Consider the following 16,722-nt stretch of genomic DNA (forward strand, 5'->3'; position numbering starts at 1 on the left):
TCCCTTGTTAAATCACCATTGATTGTCTATTGAATTTCTTGTATGCAGGCTTTTGTTAGTTTAATTGAGCAAGTAAGAAAAGAAAAAAAAAAGTATTTTGTACTGTTAACTGACACGTTGTGCAAAACAATTGTGGCTCTATTATGGTATTTCTTTGCAGGTATATGTAGTCCGCAATTAATATTGAACTTACAAAAAATTAAGGAGTACACATAAACGAATGAAAAATATATAGGTACTATCTATAAAATGAAAATTGTTAGACAGTTAATCAAATAAGAACACTATTCTAACAAGCATAAAGTTGAACTTACTAATCTAACGACGCTCCCAGCCTTTTGAAGAGCTTCAACCGCTATCGAATGCGGCGCGCCTTCTACTGAAACGTCGTTTACCTGCAAAAATATAAGGCATTATTCACATGCAATGGTTTATTAAAGTATTATTATTAAAATGAAAGTTGATTAATATCGGTTAACTACTACAGTGTTCCGAATTATCTTTATCTTTATTTTTAAAGCATTTAGTGCCATTTAGAAACTTGTCTATGTGACTTAACCTTTACTGTCTCTAATGAAGCATATTAAACTGTGAATGCTTTGTACAAGAATACATAGACTTCAGATTTATGTACTGTATGATCTCTGAGCTATACTGATACTCTTACTCTGTAGTCTGTCAGTGTATCTATTACAATGAAACAAACTTATAACTCAGACCTCTGTGGCGCAAAGGTCACCAAGCCGGACTGCCGAATCTGAGGTCCCGGGTTCGATTCCCGGTTCGATCGACATTTGTGTGATGAACATGCTTGTTGGTCGTGGTCTGGGTGTTACAATATGTATTTATAAATATGTATATATGTAGCTATATGTAGTTTATCAGTTGTGTTAGCACCCATAACACAAGTTAATTAATAACTTACCATGGGGCTAACCAACCGTGTGTGAAAAGGTGTCCCGACATTATTTATTTATTATTATCTTGTATGTCTCTACCAGACCTCGGGACTATAGAGTCCCGGATTTTTGGGAGGCGAACGTGGGGCCGAAGCCAACACGCTGAAGCCCTTTTGAGACAACTTTAATGAAATGGTGACACAAAACCGACAATTATCCCTGTATACACTATAGAAATGTACCCAAGGACAATCCCCGGTTCTGTGCTAAACTATTGCTAACTATGGATGAAAACTACTTGGGCTATTGTGATGGGATGCTAGTGGACTAGGAATGGGGAAACTACGGGAACTATGGCACCTGCCGATAACAATGTAATAAATACACGTAAAAATGGCAGGTGGAGACTCGCCAACTCACTTACTGGGCCCCCGGGAATCAGTCGCTAAATCGCAACAAGGGGGCAACAGGTACATGAGCGGCTGAAGGGTGAGGATACCTCGGCGGACTTTAAACGCAGATCACGCGCTCCCTGTGGGTCCAGCATCACCGGCCCACTCGCCACTTACCACGAGGCACCTACCCTCCGAGCGGGCTGCTAACCCTACTCTAGCGACTCCACTCTGGCCGGCCGGTGAAGGCAAGCCAAGAGGCGGGAGACCTATCCCCCGTCATGCTTCACTCCGGCAGGCCGGAGATGGGGGACAGTATACTCTCCCTGGAGCACTCGGATATATAGCCCCGCGGGGTCGCTACTCCCCGTCATCCGCCTCAGATGCCCTGCGGGGCTTATTATTATTTATTACTTATAACTCAGTACGGCTTGACTCGCATCTGGCGCAACTCGAGGTGGAACTTGGGAAGATTAGGTGGCACATATTAGGGTTATGTGAAGTTCGAAGAGAGGGGGAGGACACCATAACCCTCGAATCAGGTCACCTAATGTACTTCCGAGAGGGAGACCAACAATCCCAAGGTGGCGTTGGGTTTCTGGTTAATAAGTCCCTAGCTGATAACGTTGTGGAGGTGTCTAGTGTGTCGAACAGGGTAGCGTACCTTATCATAAAGCTCACCGACAGGTATAGCCTCAAGGTAGTGCAAGTGTACGCACCGACCTCGACACATTCAGACGATGAAGTGGAGGATATGTTTGATGATATATCAAGGGCCCTCCACTTCACTACAAAGACCCATTACACCGTTGTCATGGGGGACTTTAACGCTAAAGTGGGAGTACAGATTTGCGGCGAATCGGCAGTAGGATCCCATGGATTTGGAAGCAGGAATCATAGGGGGCAAATGCTCGTCAACTTCCTTGAACGCGAGGGGCTCTTTTTGATGAACTCCTTTTTCAAAAAGCAGCCCCAAAGGAAGTGGACGTGGCAAAGCCCCGACACTATGACTAAAAATGAGATTGACTTCATCATGACGAACAAGAAGCACATATTCAGAGACGTCTCCGTGATCAATAGGTTTAATACCGGTAGCGATCACCGACTTGTCCGAGGCTCTCTGAATATCAACTTCAAGGCCGAACGTTTCCGTCTGATGAAGGCCAGGCTCCGACCAACACTGCTCCAAACCATGACAGGATCCGAAACGTTCCAGTCAAATCTGGAGAACCGATTTGCCGCCGTGGAAACCACAACAGACGTTAACCAGAACCACGAATATGTGGTTCGGATCCTCAGGGAGGAAGGTTCGAGATTCTGTAACATGCAGCGTAAGGGCAAGAAATCGAAGCTTTCGGAAGAGACATTAGGGCTTATGAAGAAACGACGTGAAAACTCGCCTGTCACTTCGTCAGCTAAGCGGGCTCTAAACCAAGAGATCAACAAGCACGTACGACGCGACCTCCGGTGCTCCAATACTCTTGACATTGAAAGAGCAATTGAGCTGAATCGGGGGTCAAAGGTGTTCGTACAATCTCTTGGAAGAAGCCACTTGACGAAGCTGACCACAACAAGTGGAGAAGTCGTTTCTTCGGTGCCGGCAGTCCTTTCGGAAGTGGAAAATTTCTATGGCCGGTTATACGCATCGCATGCATCTCGACCTGATCCCGGAAATGAGGATTCTAGAGCCACATTAACACGCCATTTCACCGAAGACCTGCCAGAAGTCAGCAGTGGCGAAATCGAGATCGCTCTGAGACAGCTCAAAAATGGAAAAGCCCCTGGCGAGGATGGCATTACAACAGAGCTTTTAAAAGCAGGAGGTAAGCCCGTACTGGGGGAGCTCCAGAAGCTTTTTAATGCCGTCCTGTTTGAAGGGAGAACTCCAGAGGCGTGGAGTAGGAGTGTTGTCGTCCTGTTCTTCAAAAAGGGAGACAAAACCCAGTTGAAGAACTATCGACCCATTTCCCTCCTAAGCCACGTATATAAGCTGTTCTCAAGAGTGATCACGAACCGACTTGCGCGAAGACTCGACGAATTCCAACCACCGGAGCAGGCTGGGTTTCGGAGCGGATACGGCACTATAGACCACATCCACACAGTGCGGCAGATTATACAGAAGACCGAAGAGTATAATCAGCCCCTGTGTCTAGCATTTGTGGACTATGAGAAGGCCTTTGACTCGGTTGAAATCTGGTCTGTTCTGGAGTCCCTGCAGCGTTGTCAAGTAGATTGGCGATACATCCAAGTGATGAGATGTCTCTACGAAGCCGCTACAATGTCCGTCCAAGTACAGAATCAGCAAACAAGGCCCATACCGTTGCATCGAGGAGTGAGACAAGGGGATGTTATTTCCCCGAAACTGTTCACTAATGCAATGGAGGATATGTTCAAAACGCTGAACTGGAAAGGACGCGGCATCAACATCAATGGCGAACACATCTCTCACTTGCGATTTGCTGACGATATCGTCATCATGGCGGAAACGCTGCAGGACCTACAACAGATGCTGAACGACCTGGCTGAATCTTCTCTACGCATCGGCCTACGGATGAACTTGGACAAAACCAAGGTCATGTTCAATGAACATGTTCTACCGGAACCGATTGCGATACACGGCGCCGTTCTCGAAGTTGTTCGGAAATATGTATACCTCGGGCAGACATTGCAGTTAGGTAGAAACAACTTTGAGGACGAGGTGAATAGGAGAATTCAGTTGGGTTGGGCTGCATTTGGGAAGCTACGTCGAGTCCTAACATCGTCGATCCCACAGTGCCTAAAGACAAAAGTCTTTAATCAGTGCGTCCTACCTGTCATGACTTACGGAGCCGAAACGTGGACACTGACGGTACGGCTGGTCCACAAGTTTAAAGTCGCTCAGCGGGCTATGGAAAGGGCTATGCTCGGCGTTTCTCTGAGGGATCGCATCAGAAATGAGGTAATCCGTCAGAGAACCAAGGTCATCGACATAGCCTATCGAATCAGCAAGCTGAAGTGGCAGTGGGCTGGCCATATTAGCCGAAGAACCGATAACCGTTGGGGTAAACGAGTTCTAGAGTGGAGACCGCGCCTCGGCAAACGTAGTGTAGGACGTCCTCAGGCACGGTGGAGTGATGACTTGCGCAAGACGGCTGGCAGGAGCTGGATGCGAGAAGCCGAAAATCGATCTCAGTGGCGTGCACTTGGAGAGGCCTATGTCCAGCAGTGGACTGCGATAGGCTGATGATGATAACTCAGTATACCTACTGGCCAATGCTCGCGAAGTCCCGAATCAATGCCAAAGGTAGGTACTGTCGATTCCCTGTTCCTGGTCCGGGCAATAACGTCATTGATTGACGCGATATTGAAAATGGTGTTTATGCTCGTGTACGTCACACATACAAGACCTTACACTTATGCCACCAGCAAATTATGGTGGCAGTACAATGTATCGTCAGATTCATGACGTTACGAAAACATACCTACTGAGTTTTATTTCGGATGACACGCGTGCATTGTATTTATAATTTAAAACAGTCCAACAGTCAAAACCAGAAATACTTTTGGCATGGTCCACGAATTTTCAATAATAAAATGAATGCTATGAATTTGCCTAATTTAAATTCATACCGCGGTATGGTATTTGAACATTGAGCAAATAGCACAGTCCGATTTATTCTTGTATATCATGGTAATTACTGAACATTTGTCTGAATAATATCTAGATTGATAAAATAACAATTTGAATGCAAACTACACGAATCATTATTTGGTATGATACACATGAAAATATTATTAAATCTGTCATTTGTTGAATATTTTTCATCCTTTATTTTAACTTTGATAATAATTATGATATTTCAATTAATTTATGCATTCAAAATAAATAGCTATACTAAATATTAAAATAAACAACAAATAAATCTATAACCCAATCGAGTAATTCGTCAATAAAAACATTTCAACCGCCAATTTTCACCGAAATAAACATAGATCATAATAGTTCTAGTTACGAGTGATAAACAACCGACAATTCACACACGTCTCCGCAATCTACATAGTAAACTTGTTAGTAATATTACCATAATTACACAGTTTAATCTGACATAGTTTAAACACTATAATTACAGTATTGGGGTAGCTTCTTATCTGCTAGTAAAATTTATTAGGTAACTTACTATAGTAAGTTCGAAAACTTAGGACAAATTCGCACTCGGTAAACTTAGATATAAAAAGGTTCGGTAGGTAAATAAAATACAAAATCTAAACATTCTAAACAAACCCTGTATTGTTTGGTATCATAATTTCGTGGTTCCTGTTTTTTTTTTAATAAAAAAAGATGACACATGGCAAGCCAATTAACAAAGTATTAATTCACTCAGTCATGTTAAAACTATTGAAACGGGATGAATGCAAAATAGAAGTTTTTTTTGCTGTTTTTGCGATTTTTTATGTCATTCGCAATTTCATAGAACAAAGAGTGAAATTATTATGTATTGTTTGGTTGCAAACACAACTATCAGTGTTTCGGGATTTCAATTACTTTTATTACCCTAATATAAAAGAAAAACAGATGAGTTTCATTTACATATTTTTGAATACAATTTATAAAGGTTTATTCAACCGTTATCAAAACAAACAACCATGTATTTTTCGACGTAAGTTTCTTGTAATATTTGAGATGAAAATCACTTGACAGAATTAAACTTTGTTAAATGAACATTTTACATCACCTTCATAATTACAATATCAACAGCTAGGATCGGATTTACTTTAGAAGTGCCATGAAAATTAACCTTTACGAAGTTAGGTCGACTCTTAATAGCCATATCTGAGCTTCGCGACAGTAACATAAAGTACGGCTATTCGCTTTAATCTGTTGCTGTTAATCTGCCCCTTTATTGCTCCTAGTTCTATCATAAGTCACTTTGAAACAACGGGACAGTTTTATCATTTATTTATGAGAGCGCAGAGTTTGCTATCAAACAGGAAAATGAGGTCAGTAAACAGGTTAGCATCCTGAGTACCTGTAAATTATGTATTCGAGTCACACTTAATTATATTCAAACAAACAAAATTATTCCACGACCAGTTTTAAGATTAATGGCAGGAAAGTAATTAGAATTTCTTTAGTTCATCTTCCCCCGAGCCTTTTCCTAACTAAGGTGGTGTCGGCTTCCAGTCTAACCTACCAGTGTCTTACAAGGAGCGGTAGTGACTGCCTATCTGACCTCCTCAACCCAGTTTCCTATACCCTTTGGTAGGACTGTTTGTCAGACTAGCTGGCTTCTGACTACTCATAACGACTGCCAAAGATGTTCAATGATAGGCGGGACTTATAGTTTAACGTGTCCTTTAAAACACAATTAAAATTATACTTCCTTTCGTTATGGTAGTAAATGTTTACATGATATCTTACAAATTGGATACAGGGACTGACATAATTTATTGTAGCTTTATCATTTTTACGTAAAAATCTTTTGTGCTCTTTTCCTTTGTTCTGTCGCGGAAATAACCGGCACAGAGTGTATTTCCCGGAAATTGATTCCGACAATTACATAATTTACTGTCACAAGCTCTGAGTAAGACTGGTTTAATTGAATAAGCAACTTGTGAACCGGATAAACAGCCTTTATTACGTAGATTTACGGGGATATTATATGAAATCACTATGTAAACTAATAGTTAAAATATATCTATTAAATCTGAATTAGTCAGAAAAGAAAAGTTTTAGTTTTCCCTCTAATTTCAATATAACTTAGGTGGCAACAACCAATTAATTATAATAATGCCTATTTATATTCTGAAAGCTCACAATTTGTTCTTTCAATTCTAGAAGCCTTAGTAAATTCCGGACATTAATTTTCCACCAATTATCATGCCTTTGTTGTAGAATACAATTCTTATTATAGCCTAGATCTTTCATTTGTTTGAGGTACTAAGAGTATTCCTGAGATTTTATAATTGTTCTCATTCCAATCTCTAGAAAGGAAATGTAGTAAGTATCTCCATCAGTTTCTTTATTGATTCATTTTTATAAATGAAAATAATACGTTATAGAAATGAAAAACGAGTTACATGATTATATAACAGAAAAACCACATAGGAAGTGTTGTGTATGGGCGCTTTGGGGTTGTCTTTTGCTTTTGAAGTTCAAAAAGAGCTGATTTTGGCAACCTAATTTGAATAAACATTTTTTTGAGTTTGAAATTGAGCAGCAAATCCGACACAACAGTGAAAGGTTCTCTACAAAGTGATCGACTTCTGAAAATAGCTTGAACTAAAACTATTGTACCTATGATGAATAATAATGTCTAAAGGCCTAAAATATTATCTATTTTGTTACAAGTTTGTGGTAAACCCCCTGATCCATCAAAATAAATGTGTTAAACCGGCGTACCCTCTCTTATACATACACATGGTAGTTATGTAGTAAGAGGGCGTGTTCTATTTTTAACGTAGAACCACAAGGCTTTTACAAAGGTCCGTGAAAGGCGTGTGGTTTATTAAGGTAAATTATTTTACGATGGCATTTACGAACGAAAACACGTGGACATTTTGTAGGCTCTTTTGAGGTCACCTGTAGAGTTCACTGTTCAGTTTTTTAAACCTTCGTTTCTTTTTCATTGGTTAATAACAAATGGTTCAATGCACAATTAAAATCGATTGGTTCAAAGTATATTTTCCTAATAAAGATTATTTCTTTAATATACTTAATTGTTTTTAAATACTTGTATAATTATATAATTGTCTTTCTTATAACAAGCCTACTTTTTCTACCGTGATAAATTAAAAATTCTTTCTTTTTTGCGTACTATTTTCAATTTATTAACAAACTTTTATAAAAGCTAAGGAGTCTTATAAAAGTTATTTAGGTGTTAATTTCAAACGAAGTGAAATCAGCCGTGATTGTGGATATTTCAAATTTATAATATAAAGTAAGTAATGTTATTGCTATTTGAAAAAGGTACACAATAAACCTATACTCTTTACCTTAAAATAAAGTTAAGCTCGTGGTATGAAAATCGGATTGAAAATATGATAATAAGATAATACCCCACAAATATGGCGACCATGAACACAAAAGCGAAGTACCTTTCAGATATTGGCAATTTCGTAAATATTGACTGAACACAACTAATCCACCTATTACAGTTAACGTCAGGATCGCTGTCACTCCTCACCGATCCTCACGAAACATTTATACAAGGTGTTGATTTGCATTTGTGCCATACTTCTGGAGGAGGACATAAAATACGTAAATAATCGATTGGAATTACAGTAGACGGGAAACATTTAATATGCACTGCTTTTTTTGTCATTGTAATGTCGTAGTATTTCAGAAATAATCCAATTTTATGAATGAAATTAATGAATAATCGTTGCGTATGCTTTGTGTTTGCGTTTGTGTGAGGGAGCAGCACGGTTTTGAGGCCAGTAACATACACGCTTAGTTTGAAAACGGGTAGGTGACATTGACGAATTTCCGAAAAAAAATTAAAATAAAAAATTTTCGTACCAATTTTTTTGTTGATTTGGGTTGAGAATCATTAGTATAATTACGTCCTTGACTATGGCACGCATGCAAATCAACAGCTTGTATAGAGAGTTGCTACCTAATTGTTACCATAGATAGATACCACCTAAGATAGGAACAGTGGTCCAAGGCCTGCCGGGGCTGCGGGTTGTTCGAAAGAGATACCGCGGCCCTGGTACATAAAAGGCCTATGACGGAACACGACGGTTTTTAGTCAGTAAGAGTCTGACACTCCCTCACCGCTGCTAACCCACAGCGGGAGGGGTCATTTGATGTTTTTTGACGTCGTTAAAAAAAAAAGATAGGAACAGTGGCAAGTAACTAGTGCATTAATGACCGCGGACTGTATATTTAAAAACTAACCTGTAATAAAATATCTCCTATTTGCAATCTCCCATCTTTTTGCGCGGCGCCTCCCACGGCCAGCCGCGTTATGCTGACATCGGTACCAGTTTCCCCGCCCGCTATGCTCAACCCTAGCCCGCTGGCTCCCCGCTCTAACGTCACATCAGCTGTCTCCCACACTGCCTCGCTGTCTGCTTCCGAAGGACACTGCGAACAATGATGTATTGAGATATAGGGTAAATATTGTTGTGAGTAGTGCGTTTGTAGTGAAAGCGGTCGTTTAGATACAGTTCAAAAAGTCGCGTTTGATCTGTTGCTGTTGGAGAAGTAGTTTTTATACTAATAAATTAGAAAAATAGAAAATAATTATCTTTACTATTAATAACTGATCCCAACACTAGAACACAATTCCACCAAAATTGTACGCGTCTCAGCGTAAGTCCACTGTGTATGATAGTTGTAGTTTTGCTGACATTTTAGCATGCAACTTTTTTATTGTTAGCTGGAGTGGGTAGACCAAAAGAAACATTTACGTAGTTGTACGGTGCGTCAAAATACCGCATGCCCCCGGTGGAACCTCGTCTTAACAATGATAAATGAAAATGAACAAAAGGAAAAACTGCAGGATACCTACTGGTCATTTAATAACTTTTACCATTTGCCCTCATAACTGAATAGGGTCGGCAAATTAAACAAACAAAATATTAACCTACAAAGTTCTTAACTAAAACATATTAAACAGAATTGTTACGTAGCAGATAGTTCCTTCTATATGAAGATATTGGTTTTAAAGTTCAGTTTAAGCAATGTCTAGATGGGTCAGGATATAAGAAATCAGCCTAACCTAACCATTCCTAATTATTTAAAAAAGACATTCTTGTGAATCGCTTGGACACTTCATAAAAATATTTGTTGTTAAGGTTCAAACACCTTTCAACATACCAAGCATAATATTGCATGACGTGGCTCTGAACACTGAATGAATCCCTGAGTTTGAAGGGTCAATGACCCCTTTAAAGTGAGATTGTCTTATCCCTGCAAGTTTGAATGACGTAGGTAGGTACTCTAGCTAGAGGAAGAAAGCTTTCTAAGTTCTATCAACCTCTAAAGTTAGATCTATGTAGCCCCTTGAAATGTTTGAAGTTTACTTACGTTTACTAAACTAGGCTTTGTTATACATCAAGAAAATGGTTAACCCAAAAGCTGGTATACATTTTAGGCAACATGGAAACTTAGCCTGTATGTCTATGACATCCTAGAACAGAACTATAGTCTGGCAGGCGAGAAGTGGCGAGTACAATTACCTACGAATAGTCGGTTACTGAAGGTGTTTCAATATTTTCAAGATAGAATAGGATAGTGTAACAAACAGGAAGTCAACTTCAAAAATTTACCTGTACCTGTACGTACATATATATAAAAATCAGACCTTAACAGTGGTTTTTCTCCTGTTTAAAAATAATTCTAGCTCCTAAAGTACAAAAACTCGCTGAACATACATGGGGGTGATTCGGATACCCCATAGCATAGAGCTTCTAAATTTTTCTTTTGGACGCCTATGGATGGGCCACCCTGTATACAATATTGCATAAAAATACCGGATAGTATGATCACGATATTAAAAATCTTTTCCAAGAATACAGTTTATAATTCGATATGGCACAGTGTTAGGATTTAATATTCGTTTTGCTTTTCAATATTTCGACATATTTGACGCTAGATTTTCAGGATCTTAATAAATCTCTCTGAGAAACGTCGTGATATTTCCTAATTTTAGTGTCAACTACAGCTGCAGAAGTGAACTATTCATGTGGCATAGATGCCAGTTAAATTGGATTGTGCAATGAAACTGATGCTTAATCTGCGATTGAACATTAAAGTGAATTCATATTGTGAATTATTTTAGTGTTTTGTTTCTTTTTTTTTTCAAATTTCCTAATGGCTGAACTGCTGTCTACTATCTATTACCTATGTGTATTGAAATGTGCCTATTCCTGTAGTTAGCAAGAGGATCCAGCTTATTGGCAGGCACTCAATAGGTAAATGTTACATGGAACATAATAATGATTATGTTCTCCTAGCCGATTATCGGCTACCTCGGCAGTTCTCAAGTAAGGAAATTAGCCAACTGCGCAGGACATATTATAGTGCAGAGGATTTGCGCATAAGCAGGTGCATTCACTATTCCTTCACTTTCATAGTCCAATGGGACGGCAATCTGACACGACCAGAGAAAGATCAGGCGTAGCACTGACATTTACGTGCTTGAGAATAATAATAATTATCATATTTTTAACTACAAATTCCGCACGTGGTGTCCAACTCTCACAGTCAATCAATATTTCACATATTCGCGGTTCGGTGGAGTGTATGAAATATTAAAAGTAAATTATTATTTTCAATTTTGACTCGTTTCAATATAACTTTTAAATAGTGATATCCGCCAGTGATCGGAAAGGATTAAAACCAAATATGCGTGGTCGTTAACCATCAAAATTTAATATGGGGGCGAATATTCGGATAGACATGCAGGCCGAAAATGGACACGTTTTCATGTTCTTTTTAAGCTTCAACTGATATTGCCTAGACAGAGAGCAGAAATATAACAGAAGATATACTATAACAACTTTCCTATTTAACCGACTTCCCAAAAAGGAGGAGGTTATCAATTCGGCCGGTATGTTTTTTTTTTTTTTTTTTCTATGTATGTACATCGATTACTCCGAGGTTTATAGACCGATTTACGTGATTCTTTTTTTGTTCGACTCGGAATAGCTGCCAGTTGGTCCCATAGTCATCAGGTCAGGATCTGATGATGGAAACCCTGAGAAATCGAGGGCAACCTTCGAAAGTTGTAGGCATACATAGGGTAAAAACTTGACACTCAGGTGTACGCCTAAAAGCACTATTCAACTGTGAAGATTTGGAGCTGATCTGATGATGGAAACCAGAGAGGGTCGAGGGAACTCGACAACTGAATATGTAAACTACCTCGTGTTTGGGCTTAAATTATTTGTATTGACAAGACCTTTGCAACAGTGAAGGTTTGGAGCTGACCTGATGATGGAGACCAGAGAAAGTAAGTCGACTGAACTCGACAACTGAATATGTAAAATACCTCGTATTTGGACTTATATTCTTTGTATTGATGAGAACTTCTCGCTTGTATGGATAGTGACAACTATTCGTATCACTGAAAAGCTTTAAATAAAAAACTTTTTTACAAAAAAATTAAACCGACTTCCCAAAACACTAAAAAGCAAAAAAAAAAACTATTTTTAGGTGCATCGACCTAGAAGTCGGTGGCAAAATTAACTTAGTAACATCCATTAGACACCGACTTCTAGGCCGATGCACCTAAAAATAGTTTTTTTTTTGCTTTTTAGTGTTTTGGGAAGTCGGTTTAATTTTTTTGTAAAAAAGTTTTTTTTTACACAGGCAACTTACTTACTGAGTTCTACTAAGAAAGACAGTGACAAAATATGTAAGTACAATAAGGTAAATGGTAAGGGCAATAAGCTTATTTTTTCCCAAACAATCAGTTACAGAATCAGTTTTGTTTAATCTAAATTATATGAAAATTATTATTTAATACCACAATATACACAAAAATATTGTATAACAAAGTGGTTCCTTGTCTCGTTTTACGAAAAAAGGATAAAGGAAATATGTATAAAGATCTAAGCGAATTGAATCACGCCGTATTGTGGGTACATTTTCAGCTTCCGAATCGGTATGTAAGGAGTTTACAAATGCTCCTTCGAGGAAACCACTCTTACCTTGCGAGATTTCTTTACTCAGTAGGTACAAGAATTTGTATTTCTGAATTTCATAAGCATAACTGTACTTAGACAATTGTTAAATAGAAGAGTTAATTTATGAAATAATTATGTACTCGGAATTGTTAAAAGATTTTTAGATATATGAATATTTGTTTTATTTCTGAATAACGTGTAATAGAACATTTGTATGAAGATTTGAATCTTTTCATCTATGTCGGTAACATTAAATACTATTAAATCACTATATATCCTTATCCACAACCGATCATCTATTCACATTAAATCAAATAATAGAGAAATACAATGAATACCACAAACCGTTGTATCTGGCTTTTGTGGATTACTCCAAGGCTTTTGACAGTCTCAAGCACACAGCGATTTTCACATCTTTACGCGCACAAAATGTAAATGAGACTTACATAAGGCTTTTGGAGCTAATCTACAGAGCCAGTACAGCGTCAGTAAAGCTCCTTTCCCCAGGTCCAACATTCCACATAGAGAAAGGCGTGAAACAGGGTGATATCACCAAACCTCTTCACGTGTACGCTGGAGGAAGTTTTCAAAAAGCTGACTGTGCCGTGGACATCAAAAGGTATCGCGATCGGGAGCAAGAGGCTTACAAATTTGCGGTTTGCTGATGACATCGTCCTTTTTGCGTCCACATCAGAGGAACTCCAACAAATGCTCCAAGATTTGAGCATGGCAAGCCGAGAGGTTGGACTTCAAATGAACATGAATAAGACACAGACAATGACCAACAGCACGAAACGTAGGGTCGAGGTAGACGGGCAAGCTCTACATTATGTCGACGAATACATCTACTTGGGCCAGTTAGTCTCTTTCGAAAACAGGCAACAGCGAGAAATCGACCGTCGCATTGAGAACGCCTGGAAAAGCTACTGGTCCATGAAGCAGTACATGAAAGGGGACCTTCCCCTTTCACTCAAGCGAAAGCTAGTCGACATGTGTATCTTGCCCGTCCTAACCTACGGTGCACAAACCTGGTCTCTCACGGAGTGTCAGAAGTCCAAGCTCAAGGTTTGCCAAAGGGCAATGGAACGTAGCCTTTTAGGCATTAAACGGACCGATCGCATACGGAATACCGTGATACGTTCCAGAACAGGAGTCGCGGATGTGGGCCAAATGGCGGCGACATTAAAATGGAACTGGGCCGGACACGTCAGCCGAATGCATCCGGAGAGATGGGCCACTATTATCACCCAGTGGACACCTCAGGATGGACACCGCAGGCGGGGTAGGCCCCGGAAGAGATGGCGTGACGAACTAGACGCCTATCGTCCGGATTGGTGGACACGATCGAAAGATCGGGAAGAGTGGAAGCGAGATGGGGAGGCCTTTGCCCAGCAGTGGGACACTACAGGCTAGATATAATAATAATATAAATCACTATATACGAAGTAATGTACAAAAAAAGTACTTCTGAGTGATTAGAAATTAAATCAAATAGGTAAGTTAGTATTGAGCTAGATACCTACATCGTGTGACGTACAAGTGTGGTAATTATTTACAGTATCAATTTAAGTCATTAAAATTAAATAGCAATTGTTTAAAACAAATTCAACAATAACAATAAACACAGCAATTTCCTGATTATGAACATCAAAAACTGAAAGCAAAAGAAACCCGATTCAAACGAGTTGTTACAAAACATTTCATTATGGTTCCCTTTTTATCCGCTTTTAAAATTTATTCTGTTCTTTTCGTTATTACGTAAAAGCCTTTATCACACCATCATAATTATTTAGGTAATAAAACGTAATGGCTGACACTGAGCGAAATAATATACGGAGTGGGTTTCAGCTTTATTATTTTGAATAATATATGACTTCTAAAGTATGAATCTTTTTTCATGAATATGAGGCTGCGTAAGGTATGTAGCAAAATATATTTTTATATCAGTTTTTTAATGATACAAATTATTATCATGGTCATTTTCCATCTGTGACAGGTAGATACTGAAGAAAACACCAAAAGTATTCAAGTTTCATAAAGGTAACTGCAATATTTTAATGAATTTGAATTTCTGATTCGGCAGCATCACGGCGTTATTAATACAAAATTCAGCATTATTTTCAATCCGCAAATATTAATTTTGAACTGAATATACTTGGACCGAATAGCAATAAACATTGTTTTTGTGCTCCAAACATGCATGCCTTTGTAAAAGACCGACATAATAGACAATACAATATGTTAGCTCACAACGGAATCTGTTGTGCCAAAATATTTTTGAGCCAGCAAAAAATATGATAAAAGAAGTGCTTTTGGCAAAAACCGGGGTCGCACTTTGCTAGTCGGAGGTAAAAACACCTTAACAATGAAAAATATCGCCTCCCCACTGAAGTTTTGTAAAAGGAAATGGCCTATAGAAAACGGCAACGATTTTCGCACGGTAAAATGTAATAAGATGCAAATTGTATCATAAAATTAAGCATTTGCTGCTATTTTTGCTACGGATAATTTTGAATATTTTGAAAACAACGATGATTTGAAACTTTTGGCTGGGAATACGACAAATTATATTTTCATAAACTGTGTTCTGCTTTGAATCTGTTTTCAGGTGTGACACATCATTAACTTTAAAGTTTCTTGGCTAGAGAGAATATTAAAATAAGTATGCATTTAAGGCAAGAAAATGCGACGTGCTTCTTCTATATTATTTTGCTGGCAATGTTAAGCTTCTAGTCGAAGTAACTAGTAATATATACTGCACTTTTGTTAGAAGTCACTTGGAGTACGCATCCGAGGTTTGGAACCCACGGTATCATAAATATATTGATCGAATTGAAAGCATTCAAAAGAGATTTATAAAATACCTATGTTTTCACCAAAAAAATCCCTACAAGTCAGAAAATTACCTTAAACATGTAAAAAATATCATATACTGCCTCTAAGCATTCGTCGGGAAATTTCTGATTGCGTATTTCTACTGAAGACTTTTAATAACAACATTAACAGCCCCGATATTCTATCTAAATTCTATTTTAATGTCCCAAGTAAATTGAAACGATTTAATCCACCGTTGTGTGTACCACTTACTTCGTCGAATTATAGGCAGAATTCATTTATTGTGCGTGCAAGTAGAAGCTTCAATAACATATGTAAACAGCATGATTTTGATCCATTTACGACAAGCGTGTCCTCGGCCAGAAAGTGTCTAAGCCTTAACTTTTTTCATTAATACAAACTGTAATATTTTGATTTTGTTATTATTATATTTCCTTTCTTGTTGGCAGTAGTACTCTTCTTATATAATGATGTTCACAGATTTGTTTGTATACATCTGTATCTATACGTGGAGACCTGTAATTGGCTGTCCGTTTACCATACTGTTCTTAGTTAATTTTCTTTAGCTGTAGGTTTCCCATGTAAATAAATAAATAAATATTTTAGGAATATTTCATGAGTAACAGGTTGAGAATTTACTTTGATATTCTTTTATTACTCAATGCTGAATTAAATACCGAACATCAAAGTTTAGCGTATTTTACCGTAAACACATTTGGTCAATTTTGTAACAAGTATTTTGAATCCTTATTTCAGGTTACTTCGTAAAAGCTGGTTATAGTAAAACGATAACTTCTCTATCCTATTATAGAGTGAACAATGCAAGAGAACTAGACAATGTAGGCTCTTATACTCTGAGGCAACCGATGCAAGCTTTTATAGGCTATTTCAGATCATAGACTCGATACCAGGAGCATTCAACGAGAAAATATAAAAGAACAATATTTTTGCGGATAAATACTTTTAGCGGAATCTACCTC

At 38.3% G+C, this 16,722-nt stretch overlaps 1 protein-coding gene across 5 annotated transcripts in view; it reads right to left on the minus strand.

Moving 5' to 3' along the window:
* Window positions 1-16,722, minus strand: part of LOC124632086 (disks large homolog 2-like) — a 44,966-nt gene that overhangs the window by 13,003 nt on the left and 15,241 nt on the right. For all 5 annotated transcript variants that reach the window (XM_047166749.1, XM_047166748.1, XM_047166750.1 and 2 more), the window contains exons 4-5: window positions 9,171-9,359; window positions 315-395 (exon numbers count right to left, since the gene is read on the minus strand). In XM_047166749.1, the coding sequence (XP_047022705.1) occupies window positions 315-395; window positions 9,171-9,359 (270 nt within the window). The remainder of the gene's footprint in view (window positions 1-314; window positions 396-9,170; window positions 9,360-16,722) is intronic.

Source organism: Helicoverpa zea, chromosome 7 (assembly GCF_022581195.2).
Source record: "Helicoverpa zea isolate HzStark_Cry1AcR chromosome 7, ilHelZeax1.1, whole genome shotgun sequence".
Classification (NCBI taxonomy): domain Eukaryota; kingdom Metazoa; phylum Arthropoda; class Insecta; order Lepidoptera; family Noctuidae; genus Helicoverpa; species Helicoverpa zea.